The following is a 25,121-nucleotide window of genomic DNA, read 5'->3' as shown; positions in this document are numbered from 1 at the left end:
GCAAAAGATGAAGCAGCATAAAGACTTGTGCTAAAACAAATAGGCTTTTCTTTCTTTTTTTTTTCTCTGAAATATTTTTTTTTTTTCACTGTTAGGAGGTTTCCAACACAAATGTGTGGTTCAGGACTTTTATGGTTCTTTTTTGGTGTTGCTTTTGCTAAAAGAAGTTTCACTGTCCTCATGACAGGAAGCTCAGTAGAATTCATGTAACTCAGTCCAAAGTGCAGCCTTCCTGAGAAACTGAAAGCGTAGAGAAAATTATAGAATTGGTTTGGTTGGAAAAAACCACTAAGATCATTGAATCCAACCAAATCTGTGTTTCAAATAGCAGCTTCCCTGTGAGCACAAAGCCACTAAAGGGTGCATAGAACTGGCTGCCATTTTGCTGCTCTCCTTCCCTGGGAGTGCTTTTTTCTGTTTACTGCATCCCATTAGTCATTTGGTGAAGTGCCTTTAATTAATGACCTTGAAATTTAGAAATGGCCTGTCAGAAAGTAGCAAAGTTGGTGTGAAAGTTTGCTAAAATATAATAGTGCATTATCCCCTGGGCTGCTGGGATAGGGCAACCTGCACTGCTTTGAAACATCAGTCTCCTCTATTTTTTCTGACACTACCCTGTAATGCTTCTTGTTTAGGATTTACCAGATACAATTCACATTGGTGGGAGGATCTTACCGAAGACAGTCTGGGATTACGTTGGCAAACTCAAATCTTCACTTTCCAAGGTATTGACTTAAAATCCTTTGCAAAGCCCAGAAGAAAAATACAACAGTGTAAAATGAGAACTTTTAATAATAGGAATTAATAAGCAGCAAATACCAATGTAGATCACACATGGAAAGCTAAAGCTACTAGGACCACTTATTGCTTTTACATTTTGGATTTGTTGAGGAGACACTGAGCAGCAGAGCCTTTTGATCTCTGTCTCCTGCACAGTAGTTACATCTTTATACTATTTACTCCTTTTAAGTGAATGAATAACCTATTTGAACGTATAGTCAATTTATTCAGTACTGAAATTCACATTTGGAAGAAAAGCAGCTTACAATTCATGTCACAGATATGACTTTAAGAACACTTCAGAAGTGAGAAAAATGATGCACAGTATCTAGATACAATCTTGAAACTAAGAATTCTCCTCATGTTAAGTTGAGCCTCAAGATGTTGAGTTTGGTGTAAGAAACACAAGTAGTTTGTATTTCTGAAATTACTTCTGAAACTATTATCATTCTGAAAATGACAAACCTGATTGTGTTTTACTACTATCTTACAGCTAGGCTACTGCCTTTAAAACATAGCTGAAGCGATAAATGTACAATTATTCTTACCCCTGGAGTTCTTCCTTTACCTCTTTACTTGCTGATATGTTGCAGGTTGAGTTTTTCCACTTTGCTTTTGTGTTACAGGAACTGTGTTTGATCCGTTTCCATCCTGCAACAGAAGAAGAAGAAGTTGCCTATATCTCTCTCTACTCTTATTTTAGCAGTCGTGGTCGTTTTGGTGTTGTAGCTAATACCAACAGACATATCAAGGATCTCTACTTGATTCCCCTGAGTTCTAAGGACCCAATTCCTTCCAAACTCTTGCCTTTTGAGGGACCAGGTAAGCACAAAACAAGGGAGGTTAAATGCCAGGTAAAATCACAACCCAGAAGTGAATCTGAGACAATGAATGTAAGCATTATTAAATTTTGCTATGTAAATCCAATTGTATAGAATGCAAATAGGGAAAAATTGGAAATCCAACTCTGCTCAAGGTAAAATTGAAATTTAGGTAAAACCAAGTGTGTGAAACAGCCACTGTATTGGAAACAAACCAAGTCCAAACCACCCAACAAATCCCCCCACACCCTAACTTAAGCATCCCATCACTCCACAAACCATAGGCCCTTAGAAGCCACTCACCATTGCTTAAATCAAGCAGGAAACAGCCTGCAGAGGAGTCAAGAAATCTCTGAAGACAAAGGTAACATTTATGGTGGTTTCACCATGTTGTCATCGTCTCATACTGAGTGCAGTGTGGTGCACAAGGCAGTGGAAGTGTTTTGTTCAGGTGCTGCAACACTGACTTCTGGAAGTGGGTTTGTTGTGGAAGGAGGAGATCCACGTTCCTTAGGGTTTGTAGGTGGCAGGCACTAGTTGGTATAGGCAAGTTAATAGTAAAATCATCTGGGTTTAGATTAAATTACCAGTAGTGATGTTTGGCTTGAGTTTGCTCCATGTTTGTACATTGAACCTGGTGACAGAAGAACTGGCAACAAATTCAGCTATGAAACACCCTTCTGTGACAAAATGTGAAGTTGTCTTTATCTGAGGATGGAGGAGGTGCACGTTTAGTTTCCAGATACCTGTCTGGGGTGTTCTATACAAAAAAATCAAATGGAGAAGCTGAAGAACTGCAGGTTACAACAAAGGCCATACTTCACTGGGGTAACAGTGGCTTGCAACAAGCTAAACGGTAGGTGTGAAACAGCAAACATGCAGGGGGACTGACCTTGGAGAAGCTGGCTGTCCTCTGCTCCCCAAATGCAAGTTTAGGACTGAGCTCAATAAAACCTCAGAGCAGCAGGGTCTGGGCCAGGTTTTCATCTGTTAATGGCATGCACCATCAACAGCAAATGATACCTTATTAGTGAAATGCTCTCCCTTCCTGTATGAGATAGCAAAGGGCACTTGCTCTGCACCCTCAGGCAATAGTTTTCTCATACACTCCAAGTCTGTCTTACCAGTCTTTGCTTTTTAGGCCATTGTTTTTAGGCTACAGCTAAAAAGGCAGGACTAAATTATAGCATTATAGCTAGAAATGTTGAATCTCAGCACCTCATAGTCTTTGAAAATTGTTATTGCTGTTTACAGCCAAGAAACAAAAATGCTAAGTGCAGAACAATTTTGGCACAGGGATGTAGGCAAAAGAGTCTTAACTCATGCCAGAACAACAAAAAAAATCCTCTTTTCTGAACCCACAGGAATGGGACTGGCTCTTGATTCAGCTGTAAATCTTCATAGTGTTTTGCTGGGTTAGTAAACAACCAGCTTGAGGCTTATGGTTGTGAACTTGGCATTCCTGTGGAAATCTCAATTTTCCCTTTTACACTTCCTTCAACTTTCCCATTACAGGTTTCTTTTCAAATGAAGCCTTTCATTGGGATGTTGACAAGGGCAGACTCAACTCTGCTAAGCATGAGCATAGAAATTTGTAACATTGACCTGGTTTTGCTAAGTTTAAAGTGTAAAAGTTTTTCAAAACAGGGAGGAATTGCTGAGAAGAAATAACAGGTGCCATTTGCAGGTGGGGTTGATGCAGGCAAATTTTATGTCAAGTTTCCCAATTGAAATCCATTTTTATAGGCAAAGGGAATTAAAAGATAGCAATAGAAACAAGGTTTCAAATGCAGAGAGGCCACATGCTGTAACAGATTCATAAAAGAGCCACTTAGACTTCTGCCATCAGTCTCCACATATCTTGGATCTTTTGTTTACTTCATGGCTGTGCCAAGCTGTGTTCACATTCTAAACCTAGATCCAGGATGGGGGGGGCAAAAAAATCATCAGGTAAGCTGTCTTCCTGGGTTTGTGTCTGTTTTGAAACCAGAGTGTAAAAGCCATGTAATTCTTAATGACGTTTGATGGAATTTGCCATTTCTTACTTCTTTCATAATCAATAAAGATATTTTCTGGAAAGTGGTCCTTGTCTCCTTAAATTCAGTCGTGTACCTTCAAACGGAGTTTAGCAAGGACTCTAAAAGCATCATGCTTTAGATAGCTGGAGATGATTTGATAAATGACTGGTGGGAGGGAGGGGGGAGAGAATGGTAAACCCCTGCCACTCCAGAATTCCTCGTTAGAAGATATTCCAGCTGTTATCAGCCAGTTCCATCAGGCACATACCGATTATGAATTTCTCCTGTTTCCTGATGGACTGGATTTGGAACAGAACTGAGGACTTCTGAACTGCACTAGTGCCTAGAAGATCTACACCAAACTCTGACATGGGTGATTTCAAACCAGAGGAAAATGGAAGGTTTTCCATACTTGGTTTGTGTCAGACATTAATTACCAGCATTTATGTCTCAGTGGGCTCCTCTGCATTGTCTTTTTGAAGTACTTTAGTGGATGTGTAATTTCCTTGTCTGTGTCGGATACACACTTAACATTATTTAGCACTTTATCTGTAGATCTCAAAGCACTTTATAAAAAAACATTATAATCAGACTTAATTACCAATAGTGTGATTTATTGAGGCATTTAGTGGCAGTGTTTGGGAGGTAACAAGTATCTTAAATAGTTAAAAATAAATGAATTTTAATAAAACAGCCATTTAACAGCAAAGGATTCCACAAATATGGAGAAGCCTTTTGGTAGTTTATGATATGAAGTGTGAGTTTTCTAAAAGGCATGAGATCCCCTCATGCTGTTCAGAATGCTCTTAAAAAATTGCAACAGATGGAGCAAATTGTAACTGTACTCTGAATGGAGTCAGTTGTCTCCATCTCAGCAGATCTCACTACGCAAAGGAGCAGTGGTAGGAGTCGGCATCATGAAACTTTCTCTGCCAGCAAATTCCATGCAGCAAGTGCACCTCAATGTGCAGCAGTGTCACAATGCTGGAAGTGATCTGTGTCCCTGAATTAAGGGTACAGATATGCTGATGGTTGTCAGTTGCTGTTATGATAAATTGGGACAAATACATAACACGGCCTTGAAAAATCTAAATAATATCTTGTGCTCTCTGCAGTTAAACATGTACACCATGGGTGTGCTTAGTCCTGTCCCATGGTTTTGTCACTGAGGTACAGAAATGAGGCACAGATCTTTAACAGCACAGGAAGCTTCTTTCCAGCTGCTGATGACAGAGAAAGATGGGACCATTCTATGCATAAATGTGGTAAAACTGATTTAATCAAAAAATGTCTTTAAGGGTAAGAGAAACAAATAATCATCCTGTGCTAATATTTGCTATATCCTGCTTTAATGGCTTTAGTCACAGGATGTAATTCAATAAAACCAGCACATGGACTTCAGATGCATAATAGAATAATAACTGTTTATAAATAATTCAGCACTGAAAGCTGCTAACTGCTGACACAGCTTGCAGCACTTCTAAAGTGCTTGCTTGTGACAGACAGTCATTGAGCAATAGCTGGAGACTGCAGCCAATGCTTTTGTTACTCTCTAAAATTAGACACTGAACCTATTTATGGCTATTGAAATTGAATGGGGCTGACCTTTGGAATGCTGCTGGAGCTGAATGTTTCCATTCAAAGGAAGCATTTAGTATTTGATCACTTTGAGTGCAGAAGGCAGGTTAGGCATAACTTCTACTAGCTGTGTAAAATTAAGAGTGTCAGAATATACAGTTTTAATGGATTTATTCTATGATGGCTAAACTCTATAGATTAGATTATAACTAATCTTCTTAATTTATGGAATTTATTGTCTTGAAAGTGTGTTACAATTTCACCCTGTTGTAGTTAGTGACTGTTTCTCACAGGGATTCAAAGCTGATCTTTCAGTAATTGCTGTTCATGAGATGCCCTGTCTGGTGGATTTTTTTGAAACCTGCTTATTTTAATTGCTCAGAGATTCGTTGTGACTGATTACCTAAATCACAGGTCTCTGCATGAAAGCAGATAAACAAAATGTTAACCACCAAAGAACAGCAAATGCCTACCAGGAGTATATAGGTGAACACCAAAGTGTGAGATACTCTGCACTGGTCAACAACAGCCAAACGTGAAGTTATTTATAGCCTGAAAAAGGAAAAATAGAAAGCAAATTCCCACACATTTCTACCTAACGAGACTGTTCTCCCTGTAGTTGTGAATTCTTTTTGCACAGTTGTCTTTTGATCTTCTATATCAATATAATTTCATGTAAGGGAGCAAGTTACTGTGAACAGAACTGCTAGAATTGCTTTTAGGCTGTTGGTACAAATGAGCATTTGGATAAGTCAAATATTTATGTGGTGCTTTTGGAGTAATTGTAAATTCACTGCAAATAAGTATTTATTTAGTTCCCATCCTGCCTGCTTCTCAGCAACCTCACTACTCTGATAGGGCAAATTTGTGCATGTACCGAATTATTAACAAATTTTAGTTCTGGTAATGGTTAGTTTTCATCACGTATTTATAACTTTTAATATTTTTTTTTTGTCTAAATATGAAAGAAAGTGACAATTTGCAACACTTTCTAACACAGAAATCTTCTACCTGGAGGAAAAAAACAAAGCTTTTGGCAGTGAGGTTTAGGTGTACAGGATAGGAAATGTACAAGTAGGATGTGCTACAAACCAAAAAATAAAAGATGTTTTAAAGGATCATATCCAGTATCCTCCTAACCCCAGAACTATGGAAAACTTGGCCACTAAAATGTGCAATAATGTAAATTCTCTTTTGGATCTAGAATGTGTTCTGCAGAATAACTCTTTTCTGAAAACTTTCACTCAAATTTAATTGTTCTTACTTTTCTAATAATTGTAATGAGCGCCATTCCTGATAGCAGATCTGAAGCAAAGATTTTTAGATTGGCCTCGAATTTTCATTATTTTGTCAAGAAACTGTTTCTAGGGAGTAACCAGACTTTGCTGGTTTCTTATCTAAGTGATAATCACTTAGATAATCACTTAGATAAGCAGTTTGACTGTACTGTGCCAGTTGCAAGCAGAGGAACACAAAGGGATTTTTCCCTCAGTTGCCAAGAGATCTCAGAAAACTTTGAAATTATTTGATTTGAAAAATTACCATCTTTGGCTTACTATCTGTAGTTCATTATCTGGAAAATAAGATTTCTATGAGAGAAGATTTGAGAGAAGAATTGGAAGCATTGGTGATTTACAGGGACATTCTGTGAACAAAGTTGTTGCTTAATGAAGGATACAGCAAGCACTGAAGAGAGATAGGAAGCTGAAAGGAAAATGCAGCTGTAGGTTTGGTGTGTTGTTATTTAGCAAACTGAATTTAGCTTGAGCTCTGTGTGTGTGTATATATATATAATTTAAAGCTCCTACTTACAAGATCCTGAATAGAAGGAACAAGGTGGATGAGAGTCCTCGCCTTACTGTTTAACCCCAGCAAATATTATCAGTCACTTGGCAGATTGTTTGCTGGTTCTACACTATTGCTTCCCAGCTGCATGCAAACAATAACTAAAGGCACATCTAGGGAAAGGACAGTGGTCTTTAAATGAGAACCTTAAAAAGCCAACGAAGCCAGAAGTTTAAAAAGCCTCTATACAGATCCACATTTGCCACTGACTGCATGTTAAAAGATTTGTTCCCTGCCTTTCAACTTGGACACATTTACCTTCCACAAAGGAAGAAATAACACGAAACAGACCTACAGACCTTTGCATTTTACCTCTTTAGCAGATACTTTGCCATCATTTTTGGATATACTTCTCCAAGGATTCAAATCTGAAGCTTTCAGAAGGGAGTAATTCTGCTCACAATGTTTTTTATTATAGAAAGGCTTTTTTATTACAGAAAGGCTTTAGACTGAATCCTGCAGCAGAGGGTTTGAAGTGTTCTTACCCTCTGCATACCAGCTTTTTGCCCAAGCAACCGTTTTCCTGCAGAGAAAGCCAACATCCTTTTCTCTTGCAGTGTCTTCCTCAGCTCTCCTTCGCTTGTTTGCTTTTCTTTTATCAGGATTTAAAATGTCTAACAGAAAAAGAAAATCCTACAACAAACAATGACAAACAAACAGAAAGAGTGTTACAAGCTTTAATACTGTTTCCAAACAGAGTTTGTGTGCAGTTCTTCTTAGCAATTACTGCTGTTTGTTTAACTGAGAGGTAGACAAAATACTGAGACTGGTGTGAATGTCAGCACATAACCAATACGGTTAGGGAATTTTTTCACTGTTCAGTATCTCTGTGTGTACAAAGTGTTTGCAGAATGTTTGAATGTATGATTTTTGAGGGGAGGAGAAGTACAGGTGGCAGAACAACAAAACCAATACAGCAATACAAAAAATATAAAAACTTGGCTTGGTTTGGAACATTTCCAGAGACACTTTATCATACCTGCAGCTGTTACTAAAAATGTCAAGGAAGGAATCACAACATTTATTTACTTGTTCTCTAAAGTATATATAAAAAGTAGAGATAACAGATGCATGCACTTATGGACTAATGAAAATTGCCAATAGGTCATTTAATGGAATGTAGAAAAACTGGAGGCGGGGGGGTGTGATTACTTCTGTAGCTGTCACTATATAAAATAATACGTTTCTGCTGAAAGCCTAATTAAAAACTAGGTTTTTTTACATATGCAATCTTTGTGTTTCCTTTCAGGTCTTGAGTCATCTCGGCCAAATTTAATTCTTGGACTGGTTATCTGTCAGAAAGGGAAGCGTCCTGCCACCGGCATTGAAGCAGAGAAGATAGAGGAAAAGCGAAGCAGAATTCAGGCACACGAGGAAAGCGAATCCTCCCTGTTCTCCAAAGGGCCACAAGCTGCTTCACAAGAGAAGAAGACCCCCAAATACACCCTCTACTCAGCAGATTCCTCTGTAAGTACAACACCACCTGGATCTCCTCCACCTCCACCTCCGCTTCCTGTTCCAGACACCTCAGCAGTTACACCTTCAGTATTAAAAATACTGTCCTCGATTAAAAGTGGGAGCACAGCTACTGCCACACCACCAGTTTCCACCACTGCTTCTGCAAGTGCTACAGCTACACAGCCTTCATCCTCAAAAACTGCCACACCTCTGGAGCACATCCTGCAGACGCTTTTTGGGAAAAAGAAAACTTTTGAGCCTCTTGCGAAAGATTCTGAAACTGTCCAGTCCTCAAATCAGGAAGGTCAAGCTGCTGCTGATGGGGGTGTGTCAGCTGTGCCTCTGTTAGATCCCATTGTGCAACAGTTTGGGCAGATGTCAAAAGACAAAGCTATAGAAGAGGAGGAGGATGACAGACCATATGATCCCGAGGAAGAGTATGGTCCAGAGAAAGCTTTTGAATTGCAGACCGGGGAAAGTGAAAAACACTACAATGTGGAAAAGCCTCCTAATGCAGCAGAACTAGAGGATGAAGCCTATGATCCAGAAGATGAAACTATCTTGGAAGAAGCAAAAGTGGCTGTTGATGATTTACCTAACAAGATGTACACAGACGCTAAACCCAGTGCTCCAGAAACACCTGCTTCATATGTGTCCGACTTATCTGCAGCCTCATCCTTGGTAGAACAGCAGAAAATGTTGGAAGAATTAAACAAACAAATAGAAGAGCAGAAAAGACAACTAGAGGAACAAGAAGAAGCCCTCAGGCAACAAAGAGCAGCTGTTGGTGTTTCAATGGCTCATTTTTCAGTGTCTGATGCTTTAATGTCACCACCACCAAAATCTTCCCTATTAAAGGCCGAATTATTCCATCAGGACCAGCAAGCTACACAAAAAGGAGACGGACCTTCCTCTCTAAATCAGCAAGCACAAGTTTTAAACCAGGGCTGTGACCCAAGGCAGAACAGAGATCCTCGACAGGCTAGAAGGATGGCCACTGAGACTAATGACAGTGCTGATGCTCGCATCAAGCCACAGGTGGCACAGAATGAGATCTCCCCAAGAGAAATTGCTCCGGCAAGTTTTCCAAATGCTTTGCAGACTCCACTCAGTAAGGAAGATCAGACTTTAATTCCTGCCGCTCAGCCTGGTTTCAATGCTGATAATTGGGTTTCAAGTGAAAAGGCTTCTACAGTGTCCCAGAATGAGGCATCTACCAGCAGCTTTGAAAACACTGTTCAAGTTAATCTGGAAACCGTGAGCGTCACAGCTACAGGAGAACCTGCAGCCAAACCTATGCGTAAAGTGCTGCTTCCAACACCCCCCAGTACATCTTTTCAGCCTAATTTCTCCATATCAAATGACAGCCAGTCTTTGCAAGACATGCATCAAGTATCATGGGCAAATGATTCAAATGAAGTAATGGGAAGGGATTCTTTTTCAAACCCAATGTTTCCTGCTCAGGAAAATGCAGCTGCTCACTTTGAACCAGACAGGGGGCTTGGATCAGTGCAATATGATGAACAAAGAAATCTTCAGTCTCATCAATTTGTAGAACAAACTGAATCTCCATCACTTCAGAGTGGACCTTCCCCACAACACTTTGAAGAAAGTCAAGCTGGACCTCCATTTTCTTTGCCTGGGCAGAAAGGAGGGCCTCCACCACAAATGATGATGAATGCACCTGGAGGACCTCATGGACCTAATTTTAGAGGACCGGCACCCCAGTTCTCTGAAGAGCATGGATCTCCAAATAGTGATGGACAAAGAGGTCCTGCATCTGGAAGATTTGGAGGTCAAAAGGGCCCCATTCCTTCCTTATTTTCTGCACAGCATGGACCATCATCTCTTTTTGGTGATAATAGGGGTCCTGCCCCTTCTTATCATGGTGTTCCAAGAGGAATGTCACCATCTCAGTTTGAAGATTGTAGGGAACCTCACATGGAACAGAGGGAATTCTCAGATTCCCAATATAATGAAATGATTAGGCCTCCAGGACAGTATGAAGGACCAGATCCACCTCAGTTTATGGGAAACAGAGGCCCTTCACCTTTTCCTTTTGGAGGTCAAAGACGACCCCCACCAGCCCAATTTAAAGGACAGAGAGGAGGCCCCCAATTTGGAGGGCCAAGAGGTCCATCCCCGAGTCATTTTGGGGGACCAAGAGGGCCTCACGCAAATCAATTTGAAGGGCAGAGAGGTCCAGCTCCAAATCATATGCCTGGTCCAAGAGGACTTTTGCCACAGCCATTTGAAGAACGGAGAGGGAATTCACCACCCAGATTTCCCAACCAGAGAGGTCCAGCACCACTTCAGTTTGGAGGACCAAGAGGAGCAGCACCTGGAATGTTTCCAGAAGAAAACGATTCTAGATTTCATTTTCAAGGTCAGTCCACACAAGGTATGAAGCCACCCCCAAGACCACTCCTGGACCTTCCAAGCCATCTATCATCCCACAGAAAGGAGATGTGGGAAGAAGCTGGACCATCTGCATCTCTTTCCAATATGTCTGGACAAGGACCTGAGTCAGAAGGACAGTGGTCAGCATCTGACTACCGAGAAGGCAAAAATCCTGAATTTAGAGGCCAGACGTTTGAAGGGAGACAGAGAGAGAGGTACGAGGGAGGAAATAAAGACAAAGGTTTAGATCAGCCAGAGCCTCAGCAGGCAGACAATCGACAGGGCAGGCCCTTCGAGGAGAGACGGAGGGACCGAGAACACAGCAGGCCCTGGGAAAGAGAGCGTGGCAGAAACTGGAATAGAGACCGGGACTGGGATAGGCACAGAGACAAGGACTGGGATAAAAGTAGAGACAGAAACCAAAACAAAGACAGAGAGAAGGATTCAGAGCGGGGTAAAGACTGGGAAAGAAACCGAGACAGGGACCGAGACAGAGCAAGAACCAGAGACAGAGACTCCTACAGAAGACGTGACAGAGAGCGATCAAGAAGCAGGGACAGAGATCGCGACAGAGAGAAGGACAGGGACCGGGATCGAAGCAGGGAAAAGGAGAGAGACCGAGAGAGGGATCGAGACCGGGACCGAGACAGAGGCAAAGATCGCAAAGATCGCAGTAAGAGTAAGGAAACTGGTAAAGAGGTGAAGCCAGAACCACCGAAGGAAACTCAGAAACCAACAGAAACAGAAGCTTCATCTTCTACTAACCAGTCATAGAAATATGATTCCTGTTCTATCTCTCATAAATAACACTTCTATAACCCAGCAAGGACCGAGGCAGCATCTTCTGTACATAGTGTATATTCTCACCTTCTCAAAAATGCTGTTGTAAAACTGGCCTTACAGAAAGTACTGACAAACGAGTAACTTTTGAACAACTGTGAATGAAAATCCTCAGCTAGAGCAAAGGCAAGGACATAGCGGACTTTCACTTGCTGCATTTTGTGCATAACGTTTTTTCTTATAAAAATTCACAGCCGTTACCTGTACTGAAATTTTGTTTTTCTACTTGCATCTTTATCTTAAAATTTCCATTTACAGTCCAGAAATGGGAAAAAAAAAAAAGTCTATGAAGAGCATATTGCTTTTTAAGATTATAAAGTTATGTTTTCCAGTAACTTGAATTGTAATTTTATAAGAGAATTTAATCCCGACCTTAGGAGCCATACCTTTACATCTCATTTAGGTGATATTTCAGTGTCAAAAGTTGTTCCTACAGCACACCCTTTAAAAACCAGAAGTCCAACCTTGTCTTCTTTATTTTACAACAGAAGGGTCTTGTGTGTTGAGGAAAAGGCTGCAGAAGATCAGTGTTAATAATCACTTGTGACTGATGGAGGATTTGAAAATGGAATGTTCTAAGCTCAAAGTGCACTATCTTCCTTTTTATATACAGGTATTTTGTGTTCTGGAATCCATCTGTTGAGTGTACAGAGAAGAAACAAGTCCCACTTAGGGTTTTTTCATGAGGCTGAGGGGTTTTAAAATGTTGCATTTTTACAAGTCTGTAATTAAAGAAGATACAAAAACAGCACCTTTATAACCAGCAAGACACAGAAAAACATCAGACATGTAATTGAAAACAGCCAAGACTACAAAAATTAGTAAACCAAAGGAAAGGAGAATTACTTGGTTAACTAGGCCATGAAATCAGTTCCCTTGGTCGAACTGATTCAGTGGAGCAATTTTTCAGGTTTCTTTTGGTTTTGCAGAATTTTGCCATAGATTTATGAAATGTCCCCATTTTATTGTACTTTTCATTCTCTTTAGCTCCTGAAAAAGAAAAGAAAAAAAAAAAGTCACTGTTTTGTTTTGGTTGATTTTTTTTTTTGTTAGACCCTACTTAGGCTGGTAGTGTATATTACAAAACTCTCCTCTGAAAAAAAAGTATAACTGAATTAAGCTTGAAAAGCAGAGTGATGGTACTTAATGTTGTCATTCAAGAGGGATGTTTTTCACTACGAATTACATGACTTTGCTACTTTTCATGTATTCTTCAAGTATGCCAAGCATGAAATGAAACCCTGCTTAATTTATTTGACGGTGTAAATTAACAGTTGGGTAAATATTTTGATATTTTTTTATAAACTAGTTTTGGAAATGTAAAATTAGCTTCCTGCGAACGTTTGAAGACTACATTACAAGTAGCATGCAGGCCATGTATCTCACCACAGATCTTACAGTCCATACTGGTGCATCTTTGGAGTCCTTACACATCAAGGATTTGCTGGTTGAAAGGATCCATCTGTATTCTGAACCTGTAAAGAAAACATTAACATGCAGAGAGGGGGTATGAAATGCAAACATCTACTATGGTGTAAGGTTTCTTCTTTCTTTTTTTTTTTCCCTTAATGAGATGTTTCTAATTTAAAGACATACCTAAAAGTATGCAAAAAGTTAAGTGTGTTTGTTTAGGTTTACTTGATAGCAGTTTCCGTAAATTGTATTTTATATGGCAGAATAATATCACTGTACATTAAAATATGGGACTGCACAGGTTTTTGTTACTGTAAGTAGAATAAACATCTACAGAGAACTGCTGTCCACTTCTTAAATCTGCATGTGTCTATATGCTTTTCTAAACACCGCTACTTCTCAACAGACCTCAAGAGGCTGGTTCATAGACTGATAGAACAGAAAGGACCTTCAAGATTATCTAGTTCCAAACCCCCATCTTCCACTAGCTTGGGTTGCTCAAGGCCTCATCCAGCCTGGCCCTGAACACCTCCAGGGAGGGGGCATCCACATCCTCCCTGGGCAACCTGTTCCAGTGTTTCACCACCCTCCTTGTAAAGAATTTCTTCCTAATCTCCAGTCTAAGTCTGCCTTCCTCAAGCTTCTATCCATTCCCTCTTGTCCAATCACTACAAGCCCTTGTACAAAGTCCCTTCCCAGCTTTCTTGCAGCCCCCCTTCAGATACTGGAAGGCTGCTCTAAGGTCTCCCCTCACAGCTGCCTTTTCTTCAGGCTGAACAGCCACAACTCTTCATTTCCTCATTGTTTAAGGACAGATGTTTTGCAGGACATCACTACCCCCTTGACGGTTATTTGTATGCATTCTAAAAAGCTCATGAAAACATGTTCATTTTTTTTCTCTAAAACATCCCCGGAACGGCTTTTTAAATTTGAATTAGAAAGTTTAGCATTTTTAGATTTCACAGTAAAAAAATCTAAAGAGAAGGAAAAAAGGAACTAATTCATGTTTGAACATCAGAAAAACTCAGTTTACACCATTTATTAATTCCTTGACTTTACACCATAATGAAATAGATGTGTGGCTTTTCATCTTCTAGGAAACACTTGTCACATCAATTTGGGGAATCTGTGCACAATTTAAGAACATTAAATGCATCCTCCCACAGAAGCAGTGGCAAAAGAGCCCAACAGCATACAGACAAAACACTAAGGACTTCTGTTTTTAAACCTAGACTGGGGTTTGCAGCAAGGTTCCTGTGCTCTGCTTACTGCAGCAGACAGTGAAAGCTAGGCTGAAAAGAACATAACAATTTAACTCAATTTGTAGAGACTAAAAATAGTCCTGAGTTATTATCATGTATTGCAAGAGAGAAAAAAAAAGAAACAATTGCCTGGCTTTATTCAGACTTTTGTCTTAAGATGTACCAACTTACTATTTTGAGCTTTTAGCTATGTTTGTACCAAGCTAAATTCAGTTTCCAAAGAGCATTTAGAAAAATTTGTATGTAAAAGCCTCTGAAAAGTCTAGAATAACATAAGATTATTGTATCTATAAAAGACTCTGCCAACTTTATGCATTCTAAGGAGAGCAGGCAGTAAGATTAGAGGAGGAAGAAAGTGTGTATTGAGCCCAATCTGTACAAAACTGCTTTTAAAATTTCTGAAAGGCATCTCTGTGACTTTCAGGCTTTGGCTACATTTTATATAAACCAGCACATTTCAACGTGGAAAATATCAGTGCATGCAACCTCAGCTGAATATGGCCATCAGTAAAGAATGCAGTAACCAGATTTTTATTATTTTTTATCCTCCCAAAGGGAATTGTTTGAATTGGATTTTTGTTTCCTAGAGTGGCATTTCGTGTCTTTTGCCCTCTGACTTGTTTCTAGAATGTCTGCTGTCACAGGTGTCTGTTTTTAACACTAAACTGCCTAACAAGTAGCAGAAATATTATGTACAAACAAACTGCTCATGATGGTGAGATGCCTGTGGTGGAAAAAGCAATTCGGAAGGTCTCCGTGTGGAAGATCTCACATCCAAGCTCATTGTCATGAAACTGTGGTAATAATTTACAAGTCCTGGGGAAAAAAAAAAAAAGGGGGTGGGGTGGGGTGGTGTGTCGTGTCTTTGGATGATTTTTCTACCAAAGAACAGTTTTTAAACACTGGCAAAGTATGAAAGTGTTTATAATTCACTAACTTAATCTTCCAAGAGGAAATCCAGGGCTATGGATTATATATGCGATGTAGGAAAGAGCTTTCTGCCTCCAATGCTTCACAGAAGCCTTGGTGAGGGGAAAAAAAAAAAAGAGAGAGAGAAGGAAAACAAAAGGCAAAAAGGGAAATGAAAGAAACCAGTCTGTCAATTTCAAACCATTGGGGCTTTTTCCTTTCTCTTACAACTTTCCTTCCTACTATCTGTGCTTTGGGTGGCTGCTAACCACTAGCGGTTGAGAGTAGTGATGAAATGGAACTTGAATCCCTTGAGGAGGTGATGGACGTTCATCAGCAGTCAGGACCTCAGAGCCCTCCCCAAGCTGTTTTGGGGGAGGATTTTGAAGCGATTTACCCCACAGACCCACTCTGTACTCCCGAGGGGCTGAGCTCTGCCTTGCCCTAACTTGAAGTCGATACAACTGCCTCCTGTGCGCTGGGGGACTCCCAAACCTCTTGATGGCGAAAAAAAAAAAACAAACCCTGTATAATGTGTGTAATGTTTGAACGAGGAAGACTGGCGCAGAAAAGCAGTGCTGTGGCACTACGCAACGGCTTGTGGTGAGCGAAGCTTTGCTGCGCCAACCTTTAACTGAGAAGCCTCTCCCGGAGGGGGGAGGTGACAGCTTCCATGGAGCCTCCTTGAATGTTTCCAAGCTTTTGGTCGTTTCCCCACGGGCGTGGGTTCAGCATCCCCCCTGGCCGGGCTTCCACGGCACGAACTGGCCAGCACACGAACACCCCCAACGCCAGCCCGGGACACGGGGCCGGGGCACAGCGAGGGCGGCGGCCCTGACACGCAGGGCAGGGCGGAGCAGGCCGCAAGCGCGCGACCGTCGGTTGCGCGCGGCCGTTGGCGGGGGCGCGCGGGCGGCGGGTCCGGGGGCAGTGGGGGTTCGGCCGCTGGCCAGAGCGTTGGGCTAGGCGCGGGGGTAGCGGGTCCCGTCCTCCGCCGCCCCTTCGCACCGAGGGCAGCCGCCGCCCGCGGAGCCTTGCGGCGAGGGGCAGCTCCCCTAGCCAGCTGCCGTTTAGTCGCGGCCTGCCCCCTCCGCTTTGCCGTGCGGCTTGCGTTTGGGGCCCTCAGACCCGTAGGTGGTCCTCGGAGGGAGTCTTAGGGAGCCGAGGACATAGAGCAGAGGACGCAGAGCCTCCCTCCCCAGGCTGGGTGTTGGCAGGTGAAACCCGTTTCTCCTCAGCAGGTGCCTTGGACTGGGAGGGAGGGATTCAGCTGGGTCAGAGTGGGGAGCCGTGGTTAAAGGGGCTGGTGCCTGCTATCAGGAGCTTGTTCCTTGCTGTGTTACTTGGTGGTGGTGCTGGATCAGTATTAAGTGACATTTCTTTGCCTTTTCTTTTTTTCCCCTTTTTTTCTCTTTTTTTCTATGGTTAGTATTGATCATTCTTGCAGGTTTTATGGTTTACTGTTGGAAGAGACACTGGTAACTGATTAGGTTTATTGTAGTCATGTCAGGATCAGCCCCAGAAGAGCCTCAGACCTCCATTCCTCAAAGCACAGCTAGTGTTCCTGATCCTGCTCCAGTTGCTGTCGGACCTGGAGGCTCAAGTGACGTTTCCTTTGGTGAGCAAAATCTTAGCTTCACCACCACCGACGTCAGCCTGGTGGAGTTGATGGAAATTGAGTATACCCAGCTGCAGCACATACTTTACTCCCATATGGAGACACAAGCTGGTGGAGGTGAAGTGGAAGCTAGGCTCAGTTCTTTCTCCTTGCTTGGTAATTCTGCAGACCCCCTTCCGCACCAGAGCTCACTGAGCAGCAGTCAGGAGGGGAGTTCTTTGAACAGCTCTGGGACCCAGCCGGTTTACTCAGCTATCTGTCAGTCAGGGTTACCCTCTGACAGCAGTTTGCGAAGTTCTAACCCACGTTTGAGCTATGCTGACTTTCAGGAGCTCAGAATGATGTTACTTAGTGAATCTAACCTCCCTGTGAACCAAACGGAGAGAACACCTAACAGTGGCTCTGTAGAAGTCCCAGGACACGGTTTAGTAAAAGTTAAACATAGTGAAACGTTTGTTGGGACCAATAAAGAAAACATACTTGCTGAAAATTTGGTACTGGCACCAGAGCCTAGGCCTAAATCTGCAGTCAGAGTTCGGTTGGAAGACAGATTCAACAGCATCCAGACAGAAAACCCCAGATGCCAAGAACCCCAAGAATCTGGAGTAACTCTTAACAAGTGTGTTGCAATTAATTTTAGTTTTATGTTGTTAAACTCTGTGTTGTAGATGTCAAACATGATTTTTTCTGAACAGCATTTCTAATACATGAGAGTAGTAGTTATAAACTGTGCCAATCAAACTGACCTTGGATTTGGCCCCTCTATATCTTGTACTTGATGTAGTTCAAAGATGAATTGCTTTACCACCTTATTCCTCATTGCAACATGTAATGTAAATAAAGGTGAGGGAAGAATATTACTTAGTTCTAACATGCAACTTGCTAAAAGCGAAGTAGATATTTAGATCACAATAAAATATTAAGAGCAATTGATTTGGGTTATAATGTGGAGGGTAAACAGAGCAAAAATATACTGGTTTACAGCCTGGCTCTGTGACTGTTAGTGTGCTGATAAAACATTTTATTGAGGCATAAAGCTGAATTGTTACTGCAGAGAATAAAAAACTTCCTTAGCTGATTTTGGTTTTATCCCTGAAACAGGCAGTCACAATGACTGTGGTTTGCAGAAAATGGAAGTGGTTTCTTGGTGATAGTTCCTGGAAGTGTGTGTAGCTATAAACATTTCTGCACTCATCTACAAGTCTGATGTTTTCTGTGGGGTTTTTTTTGTTGTTGTTTGTTTGTCTAAGTTTAGTGACATTGATTCGACAGCCGTCAGAACTGGTAGGTGTTCCTCTTCAGCAAGAAAACGAGAGTGCTGCTGTAGGGAAAAGTAAGACTGAACCTGCCACGGCTTCCTTGCAGTTCACATACCCCTTATTCACCATGAACCCATGTTCTGCTGCTGGGAGTGCTTACCCTTCACAAGCACAGGTGGGTAACGTGTTCACCACCCAGCACTGCCAGGTCACCACTAAACCATGTCCCTCAGCACCGTATCTACACAGATCTGGAACCCCTTCAGGGATGGGGACTCAACCACTGCCCTGGGACAGCCTTTGAAAACCCTTTCAGGAAAGAAATTGTTCCTCATGTCCAACCTAAATCTCCCTTGGTGCAACTTGTGGCCACTTCCTCTTGTCCTATTGCTTGTTCCTTGGGAGGAGTGACTAACAACACCCACCTGGCTCCAACCAGGTGTTGTAGAAGAGACAGAAGGTCTCAACCTCCTTTTCTCCAGGCTGAACAGCCCCAGGTCCCTCAGCTGCTCCTCATAGGATTTGTGCTCTAGACCTTTCAAGCAGCTTTTTTGCCCTTCTCTGAACATGCTCCAACAGCTCAATGTCCTTCTTGGAGTGAGGGGCCCAAAACTGAACCCAGGCAGGATTCAAGGTGTGGCCTCAGCAGTGCTGAGTACATGGGGACAAGATGAGTGGTGATCAGCAGGCCATTGGATTCCTTGCTAGGAAAGAGAAAAAAAGATCATGTTTTTCTGGAGGTTATCAGTGTATCATCATCTTCAACTACAGGGGAGAAGGAGGAGATGCTTTGTACCATTTTTATGATTCTGTTTTTTCCAGTTTATTTTGATGAGGAAGTGATATCAACACATTGAATCGTGGGGCTAAAACTTAACATGGTGATACCAAAGCAGTCTTTTTTTTAATGTCCTCTTAAGTATTTCCTTTTTGGTTTTCACAGACCTCTGGAACCTCTTGCACTATTTTGGAAGCTGCCAAACATCAAGACCTTGGGGTACCCAAGACATTGTCTTTCTGCTACCAGGAGATTGAATCCACAAAACAGACTGGAGCTGCCATGAGTAAATCTTTGCCTGAGGAAGTCTGGATTAAAGTTGGAGGTAAAGCCTTTATCTTGTTTTCACTTAGCTTTCTCTTGGCCTTCAGGTCTAGAATGTTTTCTGAATTTGTGTTTTCTAGAATTAATATTATTTGAGTGACACACACATGAGATGTGGGGTTTATATCTAGGCACTATGGAACTAGATTGCAAAGTTGTTTATGCTTCTAGCTTGAAAAGAGAAAACCTGAGGTTGCAAAGTATCTTGGACAGTGTGGGCCAAGAGTAAGAAAAGAGTAAGAAACTGGTTTCTTTCCACGATTTCTGACCCCATGTCTAGTTAGTGTCAAACTAACCAGAGGCTCAGTCCCTCTAAATGTGCCTCAGATTGATGGCCAGAGAGGTTGTGGAGTCTCCTTCTCTGGAGTGGTTCCAAACATGCCTGGACATTGTGATCCTGGGCAACCTGCTATGAGGGACTCTGCTTTAGCAGGGAGGTTGGACTTGGATGAGTTTCAGAGGTCCCTTCTGGACCTCTGGGATGCTGTAAAATGCTAGGATTCCGTAAAAGCAGGCATGACCTCAGTGGATTCTCTGAGGAAGTAGAAGTTGGGTGGTTTTGAAACAGCAATCAGTGCTTTAAGGCTTCCATAGGACATGTTGCTGTAAGAGTTGGTCTGGGTTGTCTGTAAAGCTTCAAAGATTATTCCTCATAGAGTGATCAAAACACCTTTTCCATGGTGACCATTTTCAGTGATCAGTGGGAGGGTTACAAATGGTTCTTTCCCTTCCTGTTTTTCCAAGGAGACACCGTATGCAAGCAGAGCATGAACAGGAGAAGCTGTGGCCACCTCAGCCCATTGGATCCAAATGCAGATCGCAAACCTCTTGGTGAGATCCAGAACCTGCGAGCAGACTGCCAGGGGCCTGCCTCTGCCCAGGGGCCTTGGCAGGCAAACCCCAGCATGCAGGTGCCAAGCGGGGCACAGGATGGGGTGGCCCAGCGAAGGGAGAGACACAACCGCCTGGAGAGAGACAGAAGGTGAGTCCTGCCAGGAGTGGCCTCGGGTGCTGCCAGTGCCATCCTCCTGGCATTACCCTGACTAAATGTAACATGTTTTGGTTTTACCTACAAGCAAAAGCAATGCAGATGGTGAGGGTTTGGTGTTTGTTAGGGGGGAGAAAAAAAATCCCAACATATTCATTGTGGGGGGCTGTTTGTTGTTTCTTTATAAACAAACAGGCTTCAAACCATGATTCCATAAGGATAAGGTAACTTGTGTTTAACATGATTAATATACCACTACAAAGCTTCATGGAATCATAGAACTGTTCAGGATGGAACATCCTTGAGATCATCAAGTCCAACCACTTGCCTAGAGCTCACAATCCCACCACTGCTGCTAAACCATGTCCCTCAGCACCACATCTTTTAAATACCTCCAGGGATGGTGACTCCACCACCTCCCTGAACAACATGTTCCAGTGCTTGAGAACTTGGAAGAAATTTATTCTCATTTTTCTCAATTCCAAGCTGAACCTCTCCTGGCATAACTTTAGGCCATTTCCTCTTGTCCTGCCACTTGTGTGTGAGAAGAGACCAATCCCCACCTGGCTCCAACCTCCTTTGAGGTAGTGATAGAGGGTGATGAGGTCTTCCTGTGAACTTGTAGCTAACCAAAACAACTCTCCAAGGCCCAGGGCTTGTAGCACATGTGTGTGGTTCTCCTAGTTTGATTTTTCTTCCTCCCTTCTTGCCCATCAGTTGATAACTTTTGTGTTTGCCTGTAGGCGCAGAATCCGGGTGTGTTGTGATGAGCTGAATCTTCTGGTCCCCTTCTGTACTGTAGACACTGACAAGGCAACAACTCTGCAGTGGACAACTGCCTTCCTGAAGTACATCCAGGAGAGGCATGGGGATTCCCTGAAACAGGTTGGGCATCTCATTTCCTTTTGGTTCTTGATAAAAATGTGAGATGTTTTAAAGGTATCGTGGCTGAAAGTATGAGGAATGTTGTTTGTTAAGGAGCACTGTGTCATGGAATGCCTTGGAATTTGCTTATTTTTAGAGCTGGTTTGGTTCAGTGGTGTGGAATCAGAGGCTGTCCTCAGGCTGTGCAGATCAGGCTTTAAAATGTTGTTAGTTAGTTAGCCCAGTTCCTGAGCATAACACTGTCTGCACACCAATGTAGAACCAAAATCCTCTTAAATTAGTTCTCTCCCTCTTAATTTTCCCTATTTCCACCTGTTTCACAGTTGTCTTCTAAGTTAGTTCCCATGATCTAGTGGTTAAGTGCTGGGATTCACAGCTACATGCCCACATTATTTATTTCAAAGTGGATGATAGGTTTGTGTCTATAATCAGCTCCTAGACTACAACAGTCTACACCAGTAGTTGGAACCCTAGAGTAATAGTGGCTCTGCTGAGTATCTTAAGAAGAGGAGTGTGGAGAGAAGAAATCTACCCCTCTAGATGGTTCCTCCTTAAAGATTGTTGTATTTTTTCCCAAGACATTAGCAAAACAAAACCATACAGTTCAAGTAACTATCTACATCAAACATAAATTTTTTTTCTTTTTTTTTTTTTTTTATATTTAGGAATTTGAGACTGTGTTCTGTGGTAAAACAGGCAGGAGGCTAAAAATAGCAAGCTCAGACTCCTTTGTAACGTGTCCAGTGCAGGAAAACACTCATGGCTATGGAGACCAAATAGTCTGAACTGACCACCTTGAATTGCATGACTGACAGCTGTGGCTAGCAATGGCTCAAACTGGATTTCATTTTCTCCATTTTCATCCTGAATGTGAATTGCAGAATGTAACTTGTGAAAAATGTGGAAAGAGAGCTTTAAAGAAAACTTTCTTGATTCAAATTAGAAGTGGAAGTTAACAACCAGCAGTAGAACTCAGTGCTCTGTTAAAGGGACTTTGGGAGCAGCAGTTACATGGAAATGTCTTGACACTAAGTAGTTTTCTCCTTCACTTATATATAAAAAAAAAAAAGTGTTATTTTTCTGCTTGTTGTTCTGCTTTAGAGTTTTGGTTGGGGTTTTTTTTTTGGTTGTGCTTTGGGTTTTTGAGTTGATGCAGTACACTTAAGAGTAGTTGTAGAAGATCAATCTGTTGTTTCAATGACTAGATGCAGATGTGCTCTTCAAGTCAAAGAAGAAATTGACATTAGCCTCTTAGAACATCCTTTTTTTTCCCATTAAAAATGTGAAGGTTGTGTTGGTTAATTAATTACGTGCATAGTTTCTACACACTGCTGATATTGATATTATGAAGCTCACATTTGTCATAAATATTTTAACACACCTGGTGTTAGCTTCTCTTTTTTTTTTTTAAACACAGATCCATTTTTAATATCTGTCTCATAACTGCCTTGTGTTGTTCCTTTAGTGGCATGTTGTAAAGGGTAGATTATTTAAGTGCACAAATTATTTTCATATTTAAAGGAATGAGAATGATTTAAGGATAAAAATGAAAGATACTCATATTTAAAGATAAAAATTAAAGATAAATTTAAAAGATAAAGACTCTGTTGTTCATAGGCTTTAGCACATGGGGTAGAGACAGAACAGGGTGTGGGCTGAGATTGGCTTTCTGAGCTTTAATTAATAAATTAGATGATGCTGGCAGCTTTCTAGTACAAAAAAAACCCCAAACCCCCCCAAAAAAAAAAGATCTCCCAAAATAAGCACTGTTTGAAATCACAGATCTGGACAATTTTGCAGCAGTTGTGGAAAACGGTGATCAGCTGAGCTCATTGGTTGTGTGTTAATGACACTGAGAACATCACAAAGAAAAGGTTAAAAAAAATCTCCTTTTATTTTTACAACAGTTCAGACAGGTGGCTTTGGCAGGACTTGAGGAGAGCATCCTTTTTTTGTTATTGGGGTTTTGTTCACAATTACTGTGCAAATAGCTTAAGTAGAGGTGGTGGAAATGCTGTTACTTATTTTCCTTTCTTATCATATGGAAATATACACAAATCACCCCTGTAAATTAAAATATATACATTACACCTCTGCAGAGCTGGCTTGCAAGAGGGTCACCGGTTCCTAGTCTTGGCAAATATTTGAGGTGCAATCTGAAAACTGGGAGCTGGCAGCATATACCTCAACTAGGGGCTGTGCTTAGGCCAGAATCTTAAGATATTAAAACAGAGGATGGTTAAATGCCTGATTTCCACCAATGGAAGCAGCAGTTGGGTGCTGAAATACCTTAAGAGCACCCATCTTAGTGCACGGGCAACTGAGGTCAGTGCCAGCAGCACCAAGGGAGTCAACTGACAAGGCTCAAAGGTTTATCCAGATGTCATTTTTATACACAGTTAGGGGGGGTTGAGGGTGGAAAGGAACAGGGCTTCCTCTTGCAGGTCTCCTGAACAAAGGGAGGGAGGGAAGGTGAGGTTGTTTAAAAGTGAAAATAACTGAGGGAGGAGAAAGTAAAGCATCTGTCATTAAGAAAGTTTTCATCTGATGCTTTCTTTTTCATAGAACTGTGTCAATGTCTCCACTTAATATGACAGAAGGAACATCTGTCCATTTATCACTAGGGGACTCTGTCTGTTTCCTTACAAAGCACTCTTTATTTATTTAAATACTCAGTCACTTCTCCATTCCTTCTGCTCTTGCTTTATGATTTTTTGGAAGTCGATGCTCCAACCGCTCCCATGCAGGCCGACGTGTCACAGATTCCTGGAGTTCCCTGAGCCCCAACAGCACCAGGAGTTCCAGGATCCCCTGGAAGGCCAGGCTCACCCTGAGCACCATCTCGACCGTTCTTAGTAATTCCAGGTACACCTGGTGGCCCTAAAACAGAAGGGGAAAGAGATGACCTGAGTTGTTTTTACTTTCTGTACGTGTATGTATTTATGTTCTTACAATGCTTTGAGTCTCTGTACCTCAGCCTTGTCATGGCCTTTTGAGTACAAGGTGGTGAATAAATTTAGCCTGAGTCTGCCCTGGGTGTTGGATTGTTTTGAAAGTACCTTTGGCTTCTCTGGAGTTGCTGCAGGTGAAGGTGGGTGTGTGGTGTCAGCTTTTGTCACCATATGTCATCTCTCCTGATATCTGCTGACCACTCTGGGTCTGGAATCCATCTCAATGCTGCCTCAGTGTATGAATAACAAGTATCTTGTAATCAGAATTAGTTTATATCATCCCTGAACAGTCAAGAGATGGCAAAGGACATCCTGGATGTCAGCTAGCAGGTAGCTGACTGTGGCAACAAGAGTGCTCACAACTATTCCTCCTTCCTGGCCACCAGCCTTCCTGTGGCCTTCAGCTACCTCAGTTCATTGCATCTTGCCAAAGTTAGTTGCAATTAAGATTCTGAGTAAGGGAAGGAGAAAGAATGATGATACAGAATATCTCCCTGACATTACAGATAAGGAGTTTCCTTTAGACCAGTGTCTAATACAGTTTATTGGCAAAAATAATTTCTGCTTTGGATGGCCTCAAGCTATTATTGTTATTTTTGGTATCTGGAGGGGAAAAAAGTAATTAATCAAAAACTAATTTCTGTAGCAAAGAGCTTTCTAGAATAGTGTACAATGATTCTGCCTCTGTGAGGGAGAACTGAGATAGGGACAGCTGCATCAGGTGGGCTAAAATCCTACATTTCTGCATTCATTCTGATCAATAGATGGTGCCCAATTCTTCTTATTTATGCAAGTGAGGAATTACAGCTCCTCTTGGTCTCCTTATGTTCCAGGAATAAGATAAAAGCTCTCAACATCCAATCAGTGATGGATGCTTTGGAACCAGTGCCATGCTTTGGAAAAGAAAACTTTTATAGATTCATGCAATTATTTTGTGGAAGAATCTAAGATAACTGGGTATAAAAGACTCTGGGTTTATGAAATGAGGTGGGTG

At 41.7% G+C, this 25,121-nt stretch overlaps 3 protein-coding genes across 3 annotated transcripts in view; 2 read left to right on the top strand and 1 right to left on the bottom strand.

The window, feature by feature from the left end:
- DIDO1 (death inducer-obliterator 1) overlaps positions 1-11,757 on the top strand; it is a 39,840-nt gene extending 28,083 nt beyond the window's left edge. Inside the window, exons 14-16 of the mRNA XM_054392025.1 lie at positions 636-725; positions 1,407-1,602; positions 8,292-11,757. Of these exons, the coding sequence (XP_054248000.1) occupies positions 636-725; positions 1,407-1,602; positions 8,292-11,674 (3,669 nt within the window). The 3' untranslated portion in view covers positions 11,675-11,757. The remainder of the gene's footprint in view (positions 1-635; positions 726-1,406; positions 1,603-8,291) is intronic.
- A 5,070-nt stretch (positions 11,758-16,827) lies between these two features.
- Positions 16,828-21,961, top strand: TCFL5 (transcription factor like 5). The gene is made up of 6 exons (XM_054392011.1): positions 16,828-17,561; positions 18,193-18,376; positions 19,145-19,304; positions 20,048-20,285; positions 21,035-21,176; positions 21,842-21,961. Exons 1-6 carry the CDS (start codon positions 16,828-16,830, stop codon positions 21,959-21,961), a joined length of 1,578 nt encoding a protein of 525 aa, XP_054247986.1.
- Positions 21,962-23,880: 1,919 nt separating this feature from the next.
- Positions 23,881-25,121, bottom strand: part of COL9A3 (collagen type IX alpha 3 chain) — a 35,697-nt gene continuing 34,456 nt past the window's right edge. The window contains exon 32 of the mRNA XM_054391742.1: positions 23,881-24,056. Coding sequence (XP_054247717.1) covers positions 23,881-24,056 — 176 coding nt within the window. The remainder of the gene's footprint in view (positions 24,057-25,121) is intronic.

The sequence above is a fragment of the Indicator indicator genome, chromosome 24, assembly GCF_027791375.1.
Source record: "Indicator indicator isolate 239-I01 chromosome 24, UM_Iind_1.1, whole genome shotgun sequence".
Classification (NCBI taxonomy): Eukaryota; Metazoa; Chordata; class Aves; order Piciformes; family Indicatoridae; genus Indicator; species Indicator indicator.
Note: the sequence above shows the minus strand (reverse complement) of the source record. Positions and strands in the feature narration are given on the sequence as shown.

Excerpts from the sequence above, each read along its gene's own strand:
- TCFL5 (XM_054392011.1), top strand. The coding sequence starts at position 16,828 with ATGTCAGGATCAGCCCCAGAAGAGCCTCAGACCTCCATTCCTCAAAGC. Across the intron at positions 18,377-19,144 it reads CTTACCCTTCACAAGCACAG|ACCTCTGGAACCTCTTGCAC; the intron begins GTGGGTAACGTG and ends TGGTTTTCACAG. Across the intron at positions 19,305-20,047 it reads AGTCTGGATTAAAGTTGGAG|GAGACACCGTATGCAAGCAG; the intron begins GTAAAGCCTTTA and ends TGTTTTTCCAAG.